The following is a 22111-nucleotide window of genomic DNA, read 5'->3' on the forward strand; positions in this document are numbered from 1 at the left end:
ATGTAGGATGGTACCCTGAGCCCTTTTTGACTGATTAGCAATAATACTATTATGTATTTGATTATTTGCCACAAGTGACTTTGCGGTAGTTCTATTTTTAGTTTCTGTCTTAGATTTTCAGGCACATACTAGAAATTTTTTGTCTGTGGATAGTTCCACTCTTGGTTAATGGAACTAGTGATGTTTTAGAGACAGCTCTCAGAGTTGAAGTGGCATCTTGCTACTTTTCCTTAGCTTCTGTTGGTTGAGCAAGCCATCTGCCAAACAGCTTCTGATTATTTGATTTCCTTAGCATGTCTTTCTTTCTACTGACTTTGGTGAAGTTTTCCAGATTCTTTTAAACACAGTGAAAGATTCAAAGGCAGAGCCACACTTCCTGTCTATCCTGCAGCATCTCCTGTTGGTCCGGAATGATTATGAGGCTAGGTAAGCTGGTATGCCTGTGGAAAATATTGCGTCTAAGTGGAAAAACAGCATCCTTAAATTCACAAAGATAGTTCTAGAAAAGTAAAAAGAAAATGAAAAAGACTGGATTAGGTTCATTAGTCACAGACCTAAAGGAGGTTGTCAGCTGTTTGATCAACATAGCAACTGCTTTAATTCAGTTGGCAGGTACCTCTGTAGAGGAGGTAAGTGTGCATAAAGTAAAATGTCCTTAGAAGGGAGTGGGTAGACGGGGTGAGGTTGGCAACAAGGAGAGATGGGAACTTACAATTCCTTCTGCTTGCCCGGAATAGAGATCAGCAGTAGCATGACCAGAAGGCTCATAAGCCTAGAACCAAGTCTGGGCATTGGGAGGCAGATGGTAAGAGAGTATATTGGTGGATGGAGGGATGGCTCAGCAGTTAAGCATGCATACTACTCTTATGGAGGACCCAACAATCCCAGCACTGACATTAGCCTCACAAACTACCTGTAATTCCACCTGACACTTGTGACCTCCATGGGTACTTTTGTACATGTACATATGCCCAGGTACACACACACACACACACACACACACACACACACACACACACACACACACACACACACACACACGTGCGCATGCGCCAGCATTTATGTGCTGGGGGTTGAACTCAGCATTTTCTACATGCTGAGTACATGTTCTACCACTGACCTATATCCCCAACCTGTAATCGCTTTTGAGTATCTGAAGTAGAAAGAATGAAAGCTGATCTAGAAGAGAAGAGTTGGTTAGCACAGCAGTGATGCTTCTGTTAGCTTCATCAAAGCTCTTTTTGAATACTTATTCTTAATTCTTTTTATTGTTAACTTTTCTTGATCCACAATGCTTCTGGAAGCTATATTTTGATTCCCTTTGATAAGTCTGTCTTATTTCTTTTATAGGCCACAATACTATAAATTGATAGAAGAATGTGTTTCTCAGATAGTTCTACATAAGAGTGGAACTGATCCTGACTTCAAGTGCCGGCACCTTCAGATTGATATTGAGGGATTGGTTGGTAAGTGTGTGTGTTTTCCTACCTAGCTCCTCAGAACACTCAATGTTTCTGCCTTTTGTTTTCATCTTTTAGAAAAATTATTCTAGTCTCGATTTTTATTCTTGTTCAATATACCTTCTTTGCTAGGATTATATAGTCTCCTTAGTTTATTTCTGCACAAATTAAAATTTTTGCCCTTTCTTATACACTATTTTTTTGCAGGGACTTTAGCTGTTTTCTGATTCTGCTGGTCTCAGAATCATAAAGTCACACAAAAGCATCATTCATGTGATTGCCTTACTCTGCACTTAGAAATCCTAAGTTGAGGGCCAGCAAGTTGGCAGTAAGTAGAGACTGCATGCAGGCCCGAGGACCTGGGACGGTGCCCTAGATTCCATATGGTGGCAAGAAAGAACCACTCTTGATAGTTGTCATCAGATTCCCACATGTGTGACATACACGTGCCTGTACTCAACACATACATATAGACTACATACACACAAAATATGAAGCAACTGTATAAGTAAAATTTAGAGGAAATTGTAAGTGCTTTACTGACATGCATTTCTTGGTCTGGTGCAGAACATTAAGAAGAGTAATAGCAAAGAGGACAGGTGACTGCCCTTGAGCACATTAGAGGCCTAGGAGCAGAGGCGCAGGCCTCAGGAGCTGAGGGTTTATTTACTGTGTTGTTTTCCGATCAAATTGTTTTTATTTTTTCAGATCAAATGATTGATAAAACAAAGGTAGAAAAATCTGAGGCCAAAGCTACAGAGCTGGAAAAAAAGGTGTGTATGAGGGGATTGGTGCTAAGCACTTGCACATTGTGTGAAAGATTCGGTTGACACTCTAGTACCATCCACAGATAGTGTATATGCAACACACGCACACAAGTAAATCTGGATACTGTATTTTTCTGACCATAAAACGCGCTTCCCCCCAAAAGTGGGGAGAAATTAGGGTGCACCTTATGGTCTGATTGCTATACTTACTGTTTCCTTGTTTTACTGCTCTAAAAACTGGGTGCGTCTTATGGTTAGGTGCACCTTATAGTCTGAAAAATACGGTATATCTTTTTTCTTTGAAGATAATTTTTTCATGTGTGAGACAGTATTGTCTATTTTGGAAGCATTCAGAATCCAAAGGTTCCCAGGGGAAAGCTTTTTGTTAGTGGGAAAGAATGTACTGATGTGGAAGGAAAAGCTGGAGGTGATCTTGCATAGCTCTTGGGCCTCCAGACAAAGCAGCAAAGACAGCAATGTTCTGTGTAAGTATGCATCAGTCAAGTCTCACTCCTAGGACAGTAGGAACTGGAATATGTCTCGGTTCCTCTTATCTCTGTAGTGATTAAGGATTCCAGTTGTGCCTGGAATTGTGCACTGCAGCTGTCCTGCTTTGTCTTAGTTAGGGTTACTATTGCTGTGATGAAATACCATAACCAAAAGCCTCTTGGGGAGGAAAGGGTTTACTTCATTCACATTTTTGTGAGATAGCTCATCATCAAAAGCAGTGAGGACAAGAACTCATGCAGGGCAGGATTCAGGAGGCAGGAGCTGATGCAGAGGCCATGGAGGGCGATGCTTATTGGTTTGCTCATTATGGCTTACTCAGCCTGCTTTCTTACAGAACCCAGGACCACCAGATCAGGAGTAGCACCATCCAGAATGCTCTGGGTCTTCATATGTTGGTCACTAATTTAAAAAGTGCCTTATAGCTGCATTTTTTGGAGGCATTTTCTCAACTGAGGCTCCCTCCTCTCTAACAACTCTAGATTGTGTCATGTTGACATAAAACTAGCCAGTACACAAATAAAACAACAAAAAACCCAGGCAGACAGAATATAAACACATTTAATAAGCCTTATCTAATTGACATATTATAATAATACAACAAAAATGATACTTACACATCTTCCACACTGTTGTCCACCATTGAAGGAAATCAGGACCAGAGCTCAAGCAAGGCTGAACCTGGAGGCAGGAGCTGTGTCTGTGATGCAGACACAATGGAGGAGTGCTGCTTTACTGGCTTGCTACCCATGGTTTGCTCAGCCTGCTTTCTTACAGATGCTAGAAACACTGGCCCACAGAGGTGGTGCTGTCCACAATGGACTGAGCCCACCCTCATCAATCACTGTAGCCTAGTTTTACAGGGGCATTTTCTTAATTGAAGCTCCCTTCTCTCTGATGGCTCTGGCTTGTGTCAAGTTGACATAAAACTAACCAGGACATGGTTAAAGGTCTGTCATATCTTAGGTTGGTTGACTTGGTTTAACTGTGAGAGTAGGAAGACTGAAAATGATCTTTCATTCTCCTTTAACTTTGATGTTAAGGTTGAGATTGTGCTGTTCTGTTCTTTTCAAAGCGTTACCTGGGAGGTGGGTCAGTAAGCGCTATAGAGTAGGTGTTGGGACAAAATAGTAAATTATAGGGACTAGTCCTTATACTCCTTACTGGGATGAAGAGTGTTCTAGCTTGCTTTCTGTCAACTGTGACTAACACCAGGACTTACAGCAATTTGGAGAGGAAAGGGTTTATTTCATCTTATACTTGATAGTCTGTCATCAAGGGAGGCCAAGGCTGGAGCTTGAAGCAGAAACTAGAGGAATGCTGCTCCCTGGCCTTTTCCCATTGGCTTGATCAGCTACCTTTTTTACACATCCCAGGTCTACCTGCCTAGGGATGGCACAGCCCACAGTGGACTGAACCCTTCTGCATCAGTTAGCAGTTAGGAAGATGCCACACAGACAGGACCACAGGCCAGTCTGATCTGAGCAGTTCTTCAGTTGAGGTTCCCTCTTTCCAGGTGACTCTAGGTTTGTGTTAAGTTGACAGCTAAAGCTATGACAGAAAGCTTTCTGGGAGCCTTGATTTTTTTTTCCCCCTCCTTCCTTCTTTAGTTGGACTCAGAGTTAACAGCCCGGCATGAGTTACAAGTAGAAATGAAAAAGATGGAAAATGACTTTGAGCAGAAACTTCAGGATCTTCAAGGAAAAAAGGATGCATTGGATTCTGAGAATCAGCAGATTGCTACACAGAAGAACGACCTGGAAACAAAGGTGTCCAAGTTGACAGGAGAGGTAATGTCTGAGCAGGGATGGTGTGCAGCGTGCGTGCAGCTGCCATGATGCTAGTGAAGAGCATCTATCAGATGGTGCATGTTTTTAACAGTTATTTACTGGGTTTAGTCTTGTTTGGGGGAATACATAGTATGTAAGACAAAATTTAGGAAATACAGAACAGAATGATAAATGTTACGTACAGTAGTATCTAGAAATAATTAGTACATTTAGGAGTAAACTGTTCGCTTGTTTAAGTCTGTCCAGCTTAGTTTACATTTCTCTGACCCCTACTGACTTGGTCATTTGTGCAGCTATGGGATTATCTGCATAGCACATGCTTCCGTTTCATAGTCGGATAAACTCAAAGCACACTAAAACTAAGGACATGAAGACTTGAGTTCTAGTTTCATGACTTTGAGAAGATTCATGTGATCTTCTGAGTGCTCAGTCCATCTATAGCTAAACAGAAACTTGGGTTTAAGTGGCTTCTTAGGCCCTTTCCAGACCCCGAAGTCCTTGAAGTGGGCTCAGAAGTACTTACTTCTGTATTGCTTCTTTAGGTTGCTAAGCTATCAAAGGAGCTAGAAGATACCAAGAAGAAATTGGCTCTGTCTGCTGTGGTTGCTGTTGCTCCTGTCTCTAGCAGTGCTGCTGGTCCCCCTGCCCCTCCTTTGCCTGGTGACTCTGGCACTGTTATTCCACCTCCCCCACCCCCACCTGCTCTTCCTGGAGGTACCATCCCACCCCCTCCCCCTCTGCCTGCAAGTACTAGCATCCCTCCACCTCCGCCTTTACCTGGAGGAGGTGCTGTTATACCCCCTCCTCCTCCTTTGCCTATGGATGCTGGCATCCCCCTTCCCCCTCCATTGCCTGGCAGTACTGCCATCCCCCCACCTCCTCCTTTGCCTGGAGGAACTAGTATACCACCACCCCCTCCCTTGCCTGGAAGCATTGGTGTTCCTCCACCCCCTCCCTTGCCTGGAGGACCAGGACTGCCTCCTCCACCCCCTCCCTTGCCTGGAGGACCAGGACTGCCTCCTCCACCCCCTCCCTTGCCTGGAGGGCCAGGACTGCCTCCTCCGCCTCCTCCTTTTCCTGGAGGACCAGGCATTCCTCCACCTCCTCCTGGAATGGGCATACCTCCACCTCCTCCCTTTGGATTTGGGGTTGCTGCAGCCCCAGTTCTGCCATTTGGATTAACCCCCAAAAAAGTTTATAAGCCAGAGGTGCAGCTCCGGAGGCCAAACTGGTCCAAGGTGAGTTTTTCTCCATCAGTAGATCTTACACTGCTTTTCTTACCTTATATTTGTGTGTGAGTAGGCTACCTAGTGTTAGGCTCTTATCAGTCCATCTCTACTTGTGCTTGTGTTTATACAACAACTATTTCAGATATTACCACAAGATCTGTGGGCCCTGTGTGAATATATCTTAATTAAATTTAACTTCACTTAATGCATTTTGCCTTTTCTCTGATAATATGAGCACCATGGTAGTTTGACAGTTGTCATTTCACTAGGGCAAACACACGAGGTGTGTGTTGTGACCTGCATGGTTGGCTCAGGCTTTTGCTTCTAGAAACTAAGTTAAACATAGCCGGATTGATGGAAAGACATAGAGCAAGGAACATTGGAAATAAACCTTTAAGGCTTCTGAAACTAGATTTGGGATTAGGAGGAAGACCCACAAGACCCCCCAAGAACTTATCTTGATTCTTGACTAATTACCAATAAACAGACTAAAAACATCTCCTGATCCCTTATGAGAGGCACAGCTACTGTCTGGATTCTAAGTTAGTTACAGGGCTAGTCAACATTGATGATAATTGGAGTCACTTTTGTTGGATCTTAGTCATTTTTCTAGCATAGGGAGCTCAGAATTCAGCCTCGTAGATCTTACCCCACGTCTCTTTATACAGTTTGTGGCTGAGGACCTTTCCCAGGACTGCTTCTGGACAAAGGTGAAGGAAGACCGTTTTGAGAACAATGAACTTTTTGCCAAACTTACCAACGCCTTCTCTGCCCAGGTCAAGTGTGAGTACCTCCTTTTTAAGTTCCAGACAGGGAGAGCTTCCCTTCCCCTCAGGTGGGTTTCTTGTGCTTTCCCTTCCCTTAGTGGGGGTAGAAGGAGAGTGCTGGTAAGAAGAGACATGGATTTTTATCCATCCCAAGGAAAAGAAAATGTTCTTGTATTAGGAGGTTAGGAAAGAGAATTGTTGCTTGTAAGCATTTTGTATTAGTGTAACTAACAGAGATTTAAGACTGTGGTACCAAAAGCTCAGGGTGGCCCGTGTTGATAGTTACAGATTATGGTTCTGTCTGAAAGCGTCATGTCCAGACCAGAGTATTTAATTAGTTAGGGAGTCAACAAGTGCCTTTGACAAGATGGGTGACTGAGCTACAGGCTGTCTACAATAACCAAGAGCCATATGTAATTCCTGTTCTATTTCTTTCCAATATTTGATGCTTTCTCCTCCTGGCCCTTGGATCCTGCAGCTTCTAAAGGTAAGAATGCAAAAGAGCCTTTTAGTTGGGTCTGTTGAAAAGAGAAAAGGATTAAATAAATGGAAAGGGCTTTTTCTTTAGAAGATAGAAATTAGAGGCTGGATGTTGGCTGATTTACTAGTTTTCCCCTTTCCTCCCTAGAGTCTGAAACAGCCAGCAGGGCCAGGGCTGCAAGGGAGAAAGTGGCTCAAGTGGAAGCTTCATAAACTAGCTCCCTATTTGGCCCACTGGCCCACAGTGAAGTCTGAGGAAACAGTAGATTTTATTCCTTCCTTGCTACATAGTTAGAGAGTTTTCCTATGGTTTAACTGGGCATGGTGGAGCATGCCTGTAATCCCAGCACTTGAGGCAGGAACAGGCCATCTCTATGAGTTCAAGGCCACCCTGGTCTACCAAGTGAGTCCAGGACAGCAAAGGCTACACAGAGAAATCTTGTCTCAAAACCAAAACCGAACCAACCAAACAAACAAAAAAACCCAAAAAGTCCTAGGGTTATATTACCAGATCCAGATGTATGACTTCTAGCCCATGGTTTCCATATAAATAATAAAAATAATAGTAACAATAACAAAATCCATATAAATAACAATAACAACATTTCTGTTGTTGTTGTTGTTGTTGTTGTTGTTATTATTATTATTATTATTATTATTATTATTATTATTATTATTATTATTATTATTATTATTATTATTCCTTGAATGTGCTTGCCTTGATTCTCAAAACTATAGATTTTTATCAGGGAAGTGATTTGAGCTCTTAAAATCTGATGAGAAATAAGGAGGAGCCAGCACTCTACAGTATAGCAGCAAGGTTTACTTTGTTTTCAGTGGTGTAAACTGCACAAGGATATCAGTAAAGGACTCCTGTCCTTAATCCTTTCAGAAGTATTCTAATTAGGTTTATATTGCTACAGAAGTCAGAGTGTGGACAATAGGAGGTAGGCTGGCCTATCTGCTGCTCCTGCCTAGTTTTGTTCTGGCTCTAGGCTTCAGGAGGAGCCTTTGGGGGTGGGTGGGTGGGTGGGATGGACAATAACCCCTTCCACAGCAAGAACAGAGGGTAGTTGTCATTTCCTTGTGACTCTCCCTTCTGCCCACTAGGTGGCACTCACCCAACTGTATCTTTATTAGTGTTTGCAAAGCTTTTGTTAACTATTTTTTGGGACAAGGTCTTAGCACTGGCTGGTCTGAAAATCACAGGGAACTTCTGCCTCTGTGTCCTGAGTGCTGGGGTTACAGGTGTTCAACACTGTGCCTAGCTGGTGTTAGGGAATTTCTTAGCCTCTGCTATTTAAACATGTAGAAACAAGATTGTAAGAGCTCAGCCTACTTCCCCTGGTCGGTGAGTCTCTTGGCAGAAAGATGTCTATTCTGTCCATTTCTCAATGTGTTTTAGAACCAAAGGTACTGTTCACATACCTATTGGGTGCTAGCTTTTCCTTATTAGCTTGTCGTGGATTTTGAGTAGGGTGAGATAGTTAGCTCAAAGCATTTGGGAAGTTCTTGTGATCTAAAGCTGTTAGTATACTTACTATATGAGTCTGGAGTGAGCTGGCTTATGCAGTAATAATGCACAGCATGTATTTAGTGTTGCCTCTTTCACTAGTGGTGTAAAAATGAGCCTGTAAGTATCCCTTTTTATACTTTGACATATCTGAGGATCTATAGAATCCGATACTGTGCTGAGGTGTTGTTACCACAGGAAGTGCCATGCTCTAATCTCTGTAAGATTATGTGTATTTTTTTTCCTGCCTCCCACCTAAGTTCTAAAAAATCCTTCATTGTACTAGAATTCATGATCTAGTCCCAGTACAACATGGTGTTTTAGCACCTTGGCTTCCCTCAGCACTGCTCTCCCTTTTGGCCTGCCATGTTTTCTATCATCCTCACCCTAGTGGACCTAGAAATTGGGGTGGTGTCCGTTTTATTCTCTGTCATCACTTTCAAACCCTTCTTCTGCTTTTCTCTTTATTAGAAACCAACAATTTGGAATCTGATACCAGTTTATATCACCCACTTGCTTCTGTTATCATGTACTGACACAGTTACTCTTGAGTTCTCACACTGAGTTTCTGACATTTCTTTTCTTTTTCTTTTTTCTTTTTTTCTTTTCCAGAGACAGAGTTTCTCAGTTTTAGCCCTGGCTGTCCTGGAACTCACTCTGTAGACAAGACTGGCCTCACAGAGATCTGCCTGCCTCTGCCTCCTTAGTGCTTCGATTAAAGCCACCACCGCCCAGCCTTCTAACCATTCTTTATTTTTCAGCTACTTCTGGTTTAGCTTTCCATACTATCATTCTTTAAAACATTATTTAGTGGGTCCATGGATGTGTGCAAGCTACAGTGCACATGTGGAGAGTGCAAGGCAGTTTTCTTCTTCCGCCATCTAAGTACCTTATCGAACTGAGGTCATCAGGCTTGGTGGCATGTATTCCACCTGCTGAGCCATCTTGCCACCCAATTTTCCCCAGTTCCTATATAAGGGGTCATGATTCTACTAAGATTCCTGTCACACAAGTAAGTCGCTCAGTTCTTGATCTTGACCTGCACCTGTCCTCTCGTGTGTTCATCATAAATAACCACAGCCCTTCCATTATTGTTGGTCCTCTCTGCTTCCCCACCCTCCATTAACAATGACGATCAGAACCAGAGCCTCACAGCTAGTTTAGTGCTTCCCACTAAGGACCTCTCTCCAGGCACTCTCTTCTTTATTATTGTGATCTCAGCAATCCTCTAGGCACACGGAACTTTAAGCCTGTCTTTGACCTCCTAGATGACTTCACTCCTCACCAAATCTCTATGGCTACACATTACAATAATGATTCCTCTGCTGTTTTTCTTCCATTGAGGATCTCTCTCATTTCATCATGATTGGTTGGCAGAACCATGATTCTTATTTCCATCCTGTCTGCACTGGATCTGTAGCTGTGTATCGGAATATTACTGGAAGATACTGTACACACTACCCTACCAGGGCACACTTTCTCAGTGTCCTGGCTACTAAGTGGTCTTATTTTTATCTCTCTGTCTATTCTTGCTCTTTAGTTTCCTCTACTCAGTCTATTATATTGCTTGGCCTTTGATACTGCTAGGCAGTTATATATATATATATATATATATATATATATACACACACATACATACATATACATATACATACATACATACATACATTCATTCATTTTGGTTGTGAACTTCTGGTTCTGTTACTTTTCTCCTCCCATCTTCTTTGCCACTGCTGTCCTTGGCACAGTCAGTCATAATCTCTGGTTCTTGTTTTGACAACTTTCTATGGTCTTTTTGGTTGAATTGAGTCCTATCCTCTTTATTTTAAAATGGTACCAAGGGTCAGACAGGAAAACGTACTGCTTTCTTACAGTTAGTACTTGTGAGATTAAGAGCTAAAACTAGGAGGAAGGTTTATAACTTTTGCTTAAAGGCTGCTGATGTAGTTCCTGGTGGAGATTTAAGGGAAATGTCATCAGATAAAGATAATTTAACTTTAATTCCTTCTAAACTTCTGGGATCTGAGAAATCTGTCAGCAGCAGTGCTCTTCTCCTTTTCGTCACCAGATGGCACATGGATCTCTCTTATTTTTGATGTGTCATTGTTACGCCTGGCTGTGATGCAGTCACGTTAGAGAGCAGCCCTGCTGCTGCTTTAAGATACAAACTGCTACGATGCCGCCCTCTGCTGGCCAGGAGGTTTATTTGCGTACTGATCAGTAAAATTAGAGCAATCAGATGCTGCCTGTCAGATTTTACCCTTTTACAGAAAGATCTTGTCTCGGTGCAGTTAGAATCTAGGTTCTTTTTTTGTTTGCTTGTTTCTGTTTTTGTTTTTTTTTTTTCGAGACAGGATTTCTCTTGTAGTACTGGCTGCCTGTCCTGGACTCGCTTTTTAGACCAGGCTTTCCTTGAACTCACAGCGATCCATGTGCCTCTGCCTCCCAAGTGCTGAGATTAAAGGCATGCGCCACCACACCTGGCGAATCTAGGTTCTTAAAGAGTAATATCATTGTTTCTTCGGCAGTCCTGAGGCTGAACAATGTTTGCTTTTATGAAATTATCAATGTTATAATATAGTCATACATATACATACTATAACATCCATAATTGGTTTCTGTCACAGTTTCTACTGAAGAGTTACTTTAAACATACTAGACCTCACTCAATGGTTATATATTGTATTTTTTAAAAACTTTATTGTCTCAAGATGATTCCATTTTTACACTATGTTTCTGGCCATCTAAACTTTGGTATGCACCTATGCTGTCCCTATTAGATATAAGCACAACTTATCTACCGCCCAAACCCAGGTTATTATCTAGCATCATAGATTAAAAAAAACAACTGTTTCAGTGTATTTGTTAATACTTTGATCATCTAGTGTGAGGTGCAATATAGCCTAAGCTTCTGCCGTTTGTTGCCATAACTGTCTATTTAAATGCCCATTTATACATTCAGTCTCAGGCTCTAGTGTGCTTAAAGCTTTGATGGAGGGGCATGTTGAAGTCAGAGCTCCTGGCTCTACCTCCCGAGAACACTGGAGTGCTGTAGAGCGTGCATTCCAGCACACAGTCTGTCTCGTTAGGCTTGGTGCTTACTCTGGTACTCATTCCACTTTCTGCTCTGCATCCTCGGTCTGCCACAGTCTAGAAGCTGCTCTCTTTTATTTTAGTAGCATCTCGTTGCCTGTATCAGAATAGCTGTACAAGTGTTACCCTGGCCCTTCAGGGGTCGTAGGAAATTTAAAAGGTTTTAGTTTTCTGCTGACTGCCGACAGGCATTATTTCAGAGACACTTGTTTTTATAAAATTGTTTTCTTGCCATCCTTCCTTTCAGATCTCAGTAGCATTGTAGAAGGACACTGTGAAGTTCCCTGGTGTCAGTGAAGTAGCCAGAAACTTGCCATTAGAAACTGAGTAGGTTGGAGAGATGGGTCTCATCAGCTTCGTGCAACAAAGGAGTTGTAGAAACAGGAGGAAGTTAAGATGACGAGAGATGGGGCATTAAAGGCATAGCTCTTGAACAGGCTTGGCTGCGGAGACCTGGAGTCAGAGAGCAGAGATGTCCTGAGAAAGAATGGGGCCTCCAGGAAGCATAGTTGCAGAGCAGAAGTAGGCTGTGAAAGGAGACAGTAATACGGGCACTCTTATGCCTATGGGAGCCCAAAGCTGCCGCCTTGGGAAAACACACTGATCTGAAGGGTCTTTAACCTTGTGCTCTTCAAGAATTCTTGAGTCTGAAGCATCTTGTTTGCCATTACTGAGCAGCAACAGCCAGGACAGTGTTTCTCCCGAGGAATGCTTACTCTGGGGCGTTGGTGTGTGTGCACGTCTGTGGCATGGGTAGCACAGGAATTTCAGTGCTGGAGGCCCTGTAAAACAGGCTCACGCCTGGCAGCCTCTTACTCCATTTCACTCCTACCCTCTAGAAATGATCATGTTTTACTTTTTAATTTATTTTAATGTTTTAGTTTTGTGGTTTTAAAACTGCAGTTACAGGTAAATACAAATATGAATTCTCGTCCTTCCTGCGTTGACTATGCTTCCTATACCTTGATGCTATATTTTCAGGATTCTTCATCTAAAAAAATCTTAGTCACTTAAATTCTAAGTGTTATTGTAAGCACAAGAATAAAACAGAAATAGAGGACTGAAGTGATCTTTGCTCTTTAGAAATGCTGCTGACATTATCCCACTAGCTCCAGCGCCTCTTGGTTTTTGTACATCCTCTTACATGCTGAGGCAGGGGCAGGGCTCTCTATCACTGACACAGGGCACTGCACCTCGGTGGAGGGTGGCACTCAAGGAGCGGCCTGTGCATCACATTCTTTGCTTGCTTCTATCTCAGGTTTTATGTTTTCTTTCTTAGAAACATTACCCTTTACAGTTTGATTGCTCATGTCTTTGATTACATTCTCCATAACTTCCTGCTGAATCCCTCCTTTCCCCAAGGCCCCTTCTATTTTTATGCCTTTCTCTTTGTGGCCCAATTAGAGTTCCCCATGTGAACACTTGTCCTTCAGAGAAGCTGCTCTAGAGCTTAGTGTCCTGTAACTGTTGCACCTTAAGACTCTTCCTAATCGAGAATAGCGTTGGTGACATGGGGACAAATTATGGATACTTTTCAGCTGTTTTTAAAGGGATTGTTTAGAAGCAAAAGGGTGGGTGCCAGAGTGCTATTAAGAATGCGAAGTTTTTGCTAAAGCATTCTAACTAGACTTTTTTCCTGTAAATTTATTTATGATAATGTGGTAATATTGTTTTCATAATAAGGAGAAAAGAATGTGAAGGAAAGTTGGCGATTGTTCAGGATGCTTGAACAAGGAGTTTCCAGAGTCCTTGGTCCAGTCACTGTCTACAGAGCGGAGTTCAGTAAAGCAAGCAACCACATTTGCTTCATTGTTGTCCAAACTGATTCTGCTTACTAAAGTTAGCTTCTCTTTGGAAAAAAAAACAATCAGATTTCAATATAGAGTCGGTCTTTTTCTCCAAGATCCCCTGAAGCAAGAAACCCCATTTCCATGCAGGATCTTTCTCTGCAGAGTGGAATGGAGCCCCTCCTGATCCTATTGTAATTCCAACTCTGTAAGACTCAGTGAGCAAGTTCTCTTTTAGATCTGTTAGATTGGGTGTGTGTGTTTGTGTGTACGTGTACATACACATTCCTGTTGTCAAGAAAACCTGCAAAAAGTGCTTCCAAAAAGAATGCCCCTTTTTTCATATAATGCTTGCATTTTTCATTTTGGCCACGGTGTGTGCGCAGTTGAGCCATTTTGGCTCAAGTTCCAGATTGTGAGGTCAGAGACAGGGGATTGGAGGAGAAGATCAGATGACTTTCAGTAACTGATGACGGTCCTGCCCCTCAACCCCTCCCCTTCTCCACCCTTTCCTGGCTCTGTGCTCTGGAACAAAGAAGGAAAAAAAAAACCCAGTAATATGATGAAAACCAGCAGCTGCTGCTGCGGACTCTGGCTGGGGGCTGGGTGTTTACTCCATCTGTCTCTTTGTTTTGTTTCTACCCGGTTACTTCCCTTCTCCCGAGGCCCTAATAAAACAGAATATTTCTAGATTTCCTTTGTTACAGAGTGGTGTAGGACTCTGCAGTTTGCTCCATATTTAGGTGTGTGTAGGTGAAATGGCAGAGATAAAATTACCCTGGAGCACCTAAAAAAGAATGTGGCTGTTTGCTTTCCTTACTGTTTTAAGCACAGCTTCCAGTTTACTGTCAGATAGGGCAGCTCACCATTTCTGTAATGCCTTGTGCCTGCTAGCTTAGTTTATGCCTAACCACAGAGTTAATATGACCTTTGGTTATTAAAACCTAATAGGAGGTGAATATACTGTGATCTGAGATTTTGTGGGTTCAGAATCTAGCAGTTGCTGAAAGGGAATAGATAGCAAGAAAGCAGCCTGCCTTCTAGGGACGGTTTGTGCTGCTGCTTCATTGTCCTTTGATTTTTTTTTTTTTCCCCTTAACCAGTGAGCAGTGTCTTGGTTTCTTCACATACATGTCAAGGGAAAAAATAATATGTAGGACAATATATGGGTTAAAACAGAATTTAGAAATAGGTCAATCAGTACTGTGGTCCTTACAAATCGGATTCAAATAAACTATAAAGTGCTTGGCATTTAAGACAAAATTACTGTGATAATGGTAGGCTGGGTGTTTTGAAAGCTGTGGTCTCTTAGAACTGCATGCTGAAATGTTTTCAAATGATATTATGTGACTGGGACTTATTCTATTTGGGGTCCTCCCACTCATAGTCTTCTGAAAAAGAAAAAGTTCTTTGTATCTAATACCTTGTTTTTTTGATGCCTTTTTCATTTGCCCCAGAGGACCTTTCCCTTGCATTATCCTGCCCTTTCACTAACACGCAGAGTCCTTGCTTGGGGAAGTGCCTGTCCTTCCAGTCCCTGCCCACCCACACCCAAGCAGAGCGCTCTGCACACCCCTGAGTCACTGTTCTGGGTGTGATGGGAAAGGCTGTGTACGAAGCTCAGTACTGTAGTGTCTGTGAGTGACCACAGAGACTCCTAACTCTGCTTTGCTACTTCTCCTTCATGTTTTCTTTCGCTCCCTCCGACCCAGCTCTCAGCATCTGGTTCTTAGGTGCTCTGGTGGGTTTTATTTTTGTCCTTTGAGTTCATCTGTTTCTGCTGCGTTTTCCTCACAGATTGCACTGCTATAATGACCTGTCTCTGGGATTTAGCCAATGAGTGTATGTTTTGGTCAAGAGGTCAGTGGTGGTGATCTGGTGATCCCTTGGGCATGGAAAACTGCCGTTCAGTGGGTATGCTGTTCCCCTTGCTGTGGTGCATACTTATAAATAGCTTTGAAGTGCTGAGTTGTTTTTAAATGTAGATTTAACTATCTGGGACATAAACTAAAAATTCTCTACACGGACAGTATCTCATTAACACAGGACTGGACTGTCTTCTCAGAATCAGTTTGTGTGGAGTCTAATAGATGGTCTGTTGTCTGCTGGGTATACTTAGTGATTCGGTGTCTATGTTACTATAACAGAAATGTGTTATTGTTTCTCAGGGGTATCACAAGATACTCTAGTTTCTCAAATTTGCCTGGGACATAATGATTTTTTTTTTTTTTTTACAAAGATCTTATTCTTTAAAAGAGATTATAGTGGTGCCAAAGTCTGCCTCATCTGTCTCACTGTATTTACCATGGTAACCTTGAGCTTTTAGTGACCCTTTCTCCTGCCTCTGTCTCCTCAGTCCTGAGATGAGAGGGGTATACGCATACATCTGGCTCTCCACCTCTGATTTTATTGTTTTTTTGCCCCAGTGCTTGCAATCAGCTACAGGGCCTCAAATATGTTACACTCCAAACTTTATGCTGGATTTAAAAAAAAAAAAGCCCAGTGGTGCTTCTGTGCTAATGTGTTTATCTACTACCATTATCTCACATTAGGCATCGGAGAGACCGCATGTGTAAGTAGTGGAAACCATTAGTGATGGAGATCCACCTATTGAAGATGTTTTAACTCCTCTCTCCTTTCACATTTGTTCTCTTTTAGTCATAAAGTCTTACTCAAGGGAGGGTGTTCCCTGTAGAATAGAATCAAATGCCTTATCTTGGGCAGACAAAGTAGAGTTCCGTCCTGAGTAAGCAAGTGAAGACTACCTGTTGGGTGGAGTTGCTCTGTAACAGTCTGCACCTTCCAGCTGTAGGGTTGTAACTGGTTTTCCAGCCAGTCTGTTCCTCAAGGGTGTTTTCCCAGTGTTGCTTATTCCGTCCCACTTACTCATTTCCACCTGGAATTCCTAAGAATCCAGCTTCTCAGATACCGGGTGACTCCCACTCCTCCATTTCCTGTTTGTGGTCTTCATTTGAGAAAAGCCAGTAACAGGAATTCCTGGGGAAGTGATGGCTGTAGCTGTGGGACTCTGGGGCCATTAGGTCACTGCTGAAGTTGTGGGATAGTGTGCTATAGGAGGACTTCCTTCCTTCCTCTGAGCGCTTAGAAGCTCTTCTAACCATCACTGAGCAATAGCAGTGATTCAGGTCTGTGCACTCTGTGCCTTAACTCTGTCTTTAGAAACTGAGAAAAATATTACCCCCTACCCTTCGTGCCTCAGTTTCTGCTCCTTAAATTTTGAACTCAACATCTATATCCATGATTATAACAGACATGATCTGTCCTCTTAGGATTATTTTTGATGCAAAGTAATCAAGAAAGGAAAAAATCCAAAAAAAAAAAACAAAAAACAAAAAAAAACCCACACCACCAAAAACAGGGGTCCCTGTGTTGGACAGCAGGGGGTGCCCTTTCTCTTCTTGTCACTGCCTGGCACTCCCTACTGCATTCAGCCATTTTAGACAGATTGTTTTTGCCCCCAGCTAACTCCATTTTGTGTTGGTGACGCAGAAAAATAAAAAGGGTTAGGCAAGGAGGAGTCTGACTGGGGGAGGGATAAAGACAGGCGGAGGCACAGCTAGAGGCAGAGTCCGTTACTCAGCAGTGCCTCACCAGGGACACACCTTGCTGCAGGCTGCTTGCCTGCATCCTGAGCAATCGATGCTGCAAGTCCCTGCCAGCTGAGCAAAGAGCAACGTGGATGCCAGCTAGCAATAACAGGATGCTGGCTGCTGAGAGAGCAGGCAGCGTAACCTTTCTTCATCTACACTCTTAGGTCTGCATTTATGTGGGTTTTTTTAATAGTTACCTGAAAAGAATCAGTTATCTTCAAATTGAGGAAACATTATTTAAAAACATTTTAAAATGAATGTGTATATAAAAAGAGCCATATGAAACATTCTTGATTATTTTCAGAAACCAAAAATGTGGGCTGGAGAGATAGCTCGGCATTTTCTGTTCTTGCAGAGGACCCAAATTTTTTCCCAGCATCCTTGTCAGGATGCCTATAATTTTAGCTCTAGGGACATAAGCCTCTGGCCTCCACAGGCACCAGCATTCGTATATACAATCCCACACACATAATTAAAAATAAGTGAAATCATTAAAATATAAGAAAGAAAAAATTCATACCTTTGTATCCATTATTCAGTTTGATAACTCAGTTTTGTTTTATGTACCTGAATCAAGCTCCTCTTTGTCACTCATTCCTGGTGAACACTAGCTGAGCTTGTCATTTAAACCTTAAGTAGTTCAGAATATGTGTCAGAGAAATATACACTAATCATGTCACATAAAAATTATTTGCTTTATTATCAACTGGCATTTAAATTTCTCAGTTATCAATTTATTTGAATCAGAGGCAAACAAAAGCAAAGCCTACAAATTATAATTGGTTGGTAGATGTGGGATTCAGCTTTTGTTGCTTCATTTTAAAAATGAATATTCAGTGCATATGGTACTAGATTTTATAAGAATATTTTCATGCAAGTATTTCATACACCATCTTTTAATTTTTATCTTACAATTTATAGTCTTCTAAAGGAAAGGCAGAGGCTGTCTTAGGTTGGGATTGAGAATGTATACAGATAGACTTGCCCTTTCATAAAGCAGAGCCTTCGAACTGCAGGCCACCCCAAAGATCTGTTAGAGAAAATGCAGGCTACAGTGAGTGAGCCTCCCCTGCCTGCAGGAAGAGAAGGGCTAGACTCTGTTTTCTTCTGGCAGGATAGCCTGTTACCATCTAAAGTCTTAAGAAAAGTTTACAGACTGCTCTCAACACAGACCATATTCGTGGAGATATGAACCATGGTCTTTCCTAGGAATTCCAGCAGACTTTTAAGCTTTGGGACTGTGTATATATCCACTGTTATTCACTGTGTCCGTAGGATGGGTGATGTCATATCCTTAGCTTTTCCTTCCAGATGCTGCTTGTACTTAAATATCTGCTTGATAAGACCTAAAGAGTTAACACTACTTGATGGGCTATTTTACAGAGAATACATAGTGATCCTGTGTGTTTGTCACAGCTTTTTTTTTTTCATAGATTTTGGGCTGCATTTGTACCCCACCCCTGTGTTGTTTTTGGTGATGTCTCAGACTAACTCAAAGGCAGATGAGTATGTCTACAGCCAACAATCCATTCCTTTGCTCTAGGGAGGAACACAGTACAGAGGTTGTAGGTTCTGGTTTACTGGCAGAGAGAGGTGGGGGGAGGTGTGTCATGCGTGGTTATATATGTGAATATTGCTGTGGAGTGTCTGGAGGTTCCCTCTTTACACCTCGTTTTTGAGTTGGACTCTCTCAGCTGCTGCTTGACACACTCCAGGATGTATGGCTCAAGAGCGGGAGATAGAGACAGACATGTCAGTTGGGAGTGGTGGCGCACGCCTTTAATCCCAACACTCAGAGAGGAAGAGGCAGGCAGATTGCCTCTGAGTTTGAGGCCAGCCTGGTCTATAAAGTGAGTCCAGGACAGCCAAGGCTAACACAGAGAAACCCTGCTGAAGGAGGAGGAAGAGGAAGAAGAAAAGGTTTTCCTCCCTCTTTGCTGAGCTGATACCATTTAGTAGGAGGTATGATTATTGAGGTGTCCATCCTTACCATAGGTAAGAAGACAAGCTAGGATCCCCAGGCCTGCGAAGGCTTTATGTTAGTACTGTGTACCAAGGCACTGCTCCATTTTGTTAGTGCTAGGAAGGTGACAGGCACATGGGAGTGTCCTGTAGGTTCTTCTCTGTTGTGACTTTACTGCTGGTTGTCAAGTCAGTGTCATGGCTGAAGCAGGACTACTCTCCAAGGCTGTGGATGACATGTGATGCCAAGAGCCATGTTTTTCTCACAGCATCTGGTGGATAACAGTTTTAGAATTTTATATGTGGTATGATCCTACAAATCAAAACTGTTTTTATCCATGCTCCCTTGTAGTCTTTGCCTATGCTGAATATGTGGTATGTTTGGTGAGGTGGGAAGTATGTCTTGGTTGAAGTGTACAAATCATATCATATGTGTATGGGTCAATAAATTTTTAAAACTGAAATTTACATCTATGCAGTCAATACCGAGATGAAGAAACCCATTATCCTTACTGGTAACATTGCAGGTTCCCTTTGCTTGGCTCCTGTTTCTACAGCACCCCTGCCTCACTCGGACATACTCTGACAGTATCTGTTAATGATGTTCAGAATCACCAGCTCTGCAGCCCTTTGAAAAAGCAGACTGCTATCTCCAGTTCAGTGCGGTCTGCACCAAGGCTGCTGGACTAGATTATTTGCTCCATAGTTCTCAAGTCTATCCCTCTCTGTCTGTAAATAACCCAGCCACAACCTTTGGCCATGCCTCCATCTCTTACCTAGAGCTCTTCACCCTTATTTTTTTAAAATCTCACTGCCAGCCATTGTCTGTTGTACACTAGTACTTTAAATAATGAAAGCTAAGGTGTTGCTTGTGTTGCTACCACCCTTCTTTCTCCTTCCTTCAGATGAGCCCTTGGTTCTTTTAATTTTGATTTCTTGCTATTAAGTATAACAAAAGACAAAGAGCTACATGGGATGGTACAACTTAAGGAACTACCGTGCTGTGAATGAAGACTGTTATAAACCACCTCAGGTACTTTGGAAATACGACAGACCTTCCAGGAAAAACATACGCTGATTAAGTTTATATTTATGAACACTTGATTTGCCTGTTTCCCCCTTGTTAGTGCGTATTAGTTATATGCACTAGTGGATTTCACTGTGGCATTTCCATGCATGTATTGTGCATTCGTAGTGCTCACTTAACCTCATCCCCCTCCCCTCTTTCCTCCCTCCTTCCCAGTCCCTAATAGACTGCCTTCGATTTTTGGGTAATGTCCTTTCTTTCTTTCTTTCTTTCTTTCTTTCTTTTAAAAGTTCTTACTTAAGAAATAAATACTCTACTTGTCTTTTTGTGTCTGGCTTACTTCATTCTGTTTGTTCTCCGGTCCCACCTCTTTCCCTGAAGAGGACAGGACTGTGTTCTTCTGTTGGCTGTGGTTTCCGTTGTTGCCCTCACTCTGCAGGCATTCATTTACTCTCAGACTCTGCCCTTGGTTTGTGGAGTCCGGGTTCTGTGCTTGTTTTCCATGGCATGTGCTTTTGTCCCTGCACATGCTGAAAGCTGGTAATTGGAGCTGAGGAGTTAACCAGATTCAGGCTGTCTTTATTTGATTGGTTTTGCCAATATAGCTCCTTAATGGATACTGGGTTCTGTAAATCTTTCTGTCCAGAAGGCACATACTATCTGACTGTCCCTTCTGTGTTGTTAGTAGCTGTCACCGGTGTACATAGGATTGTATAATAGTTATGGTTACAAATAAAAGGATTTCTTATATATTCTAAATAATAGGCCATTGTCAGTTACGTGTATTCCAGATGTCTTCTCTGGTTCTTTGGTTTATCATGTCTTTATAAACAGATGTTCTGTAAAGAGCTTAGAGTTGTCAGTCTTCATATTTACAGTAAATGCAGTTTAAGAAGTCTTAGGGACTGAATTCAGGCCTTCAGGCAACCTTAAGTGTCTGACCTCGCCTTCTTTTTGAGACAGGGTCTCTTGTTCACTGCTGCTTACTTCAGACTAAATGCCTGCAAGCTTGTGGGGGTTTGTCTCTACCTCTCATCTCTGATGTGGAGAGCTGGGACTTACAGACATACACTGACGTGTCCAGCTTTCTGTGGGTTCTGCAGAGCGGAGCTCGGGTCCTAATGTTGTCATGGACATCTCCACTGAGGTGGCATCTCTGCCTGCTACTCAATCAACTTTCATACATTTTTACATGCCTTATGTTTCTATACTAGTTTAATTGCTTTCTTGCTCCTGCTGTTTGTTCATAATTCAGTCCATAGACTCTTTGAGTTTGTTTTTTTAACATTAACAACCATCTTTAAATGATAAAGAGTATTGTCTCTTTCTTTCCAGTACTTAGACTTTTCCCCTTCTTTCTTTACTGTATTAGCTAAACCCTCAGACAGTGTTGTTGGATGCACCTGCTTGTGACCCCCTTCGCCTCCAATCTCAGGGAAGTTCTCAACAACTATGAAGTGTGCTTTTTGCCTTCAGGTTTTGGTAGATTCCTTAGTCACACTTAGAGGATTCATCCTTTCCATTCCAGGTCTGCTTAGAGTATGCTGAGTAGGGGTTGAATTTGGTAAAATGCCTTTTACATTGTGAGGAGGGTCATACATACCTTCCTTAATCTGTGACTGTGGTAAAATGTATTAACTAAATACAAATGAATTCCTAAAGAGTCTGAAATCCTTAAAATAAAACTAGGGCATGCTTGATTATGTTTTTCATTTTATGTGGCTGAACTGGGTTTGCTGTGCTTTGTTTAGGAATGTATTTTATTAATATTTCCATATTTGAGTATTAAGGATTTTGTTCGATTTGTAAAATGAATTGGATTTCTTTTCAATTTGTAGAACTTTTGTATGAAGTTGGAGGCATTCATTATTTATTTATTTAAATATTTGAAGTATAATTAGCTGGTAAAGTCACCTGGTCAATTAAGAATTCTTTGATGTGTGTATGCGTGTTTAGCTTGTGTGTATGTCCCTGCACAATGTGTGTGCAGTGCCCAGGATTGCTGGAAGTGATGGCTGATCCCCTGGAACTGGAGTTACCCTGAGTTGTGAGCTGCTTAATGGGCACTAGGAATGGAATCAAGGTCTAGAAAAGCAGCCAGCAATTTTATCTCTTTAG

The 22111-nt window shown here is 42.1% G+C and overlaps 1 protein-coding gene across 1 annotated transcript in view; it reads left to right on the plus strand.

Moving 5' to 3' along the window:
- DIAPH1 (diaphanous related formin 1) overlaps window positions 1-22111 on the plus strand; it is an 87493-nt gene that overhangs the window by 41069 nt on the left and 24313 nt on the right. The window contains exons 12-17 of the mRNA XM_084780200.1: window positions 310-426; window positions 1351-1466; window positions 2169-2233; window positions 4345-4524; window positions 5067-5762; window positions 6422-6536. Coding sequence (XP_084636326.1) covers window positions 310-426; window positions 1351-1466; window positions 2169-2233; window positions 4345-4524; window positions 5067-5762; window positions 6422-6536 — 1289 coding nt within the window. The remainder of the gene's footprint in view (window positions 1-309; window positions 427-1350; window positions 1467-2168; window positions 2234-4344; window positions 4525-5066; window positions 5763-6421; window positions 6537-22111) is intronic.

This window comes from Acomys minous, assembly GCF_964271855.1.
Source record: "Acomys minous genome assembly, chromosome: 4".
Lineage (NCBI taxonomy): Eukaryota > Metazoa > Chordata > Mammalia > Rodentia > Muridae > Acomys > Acomys minous.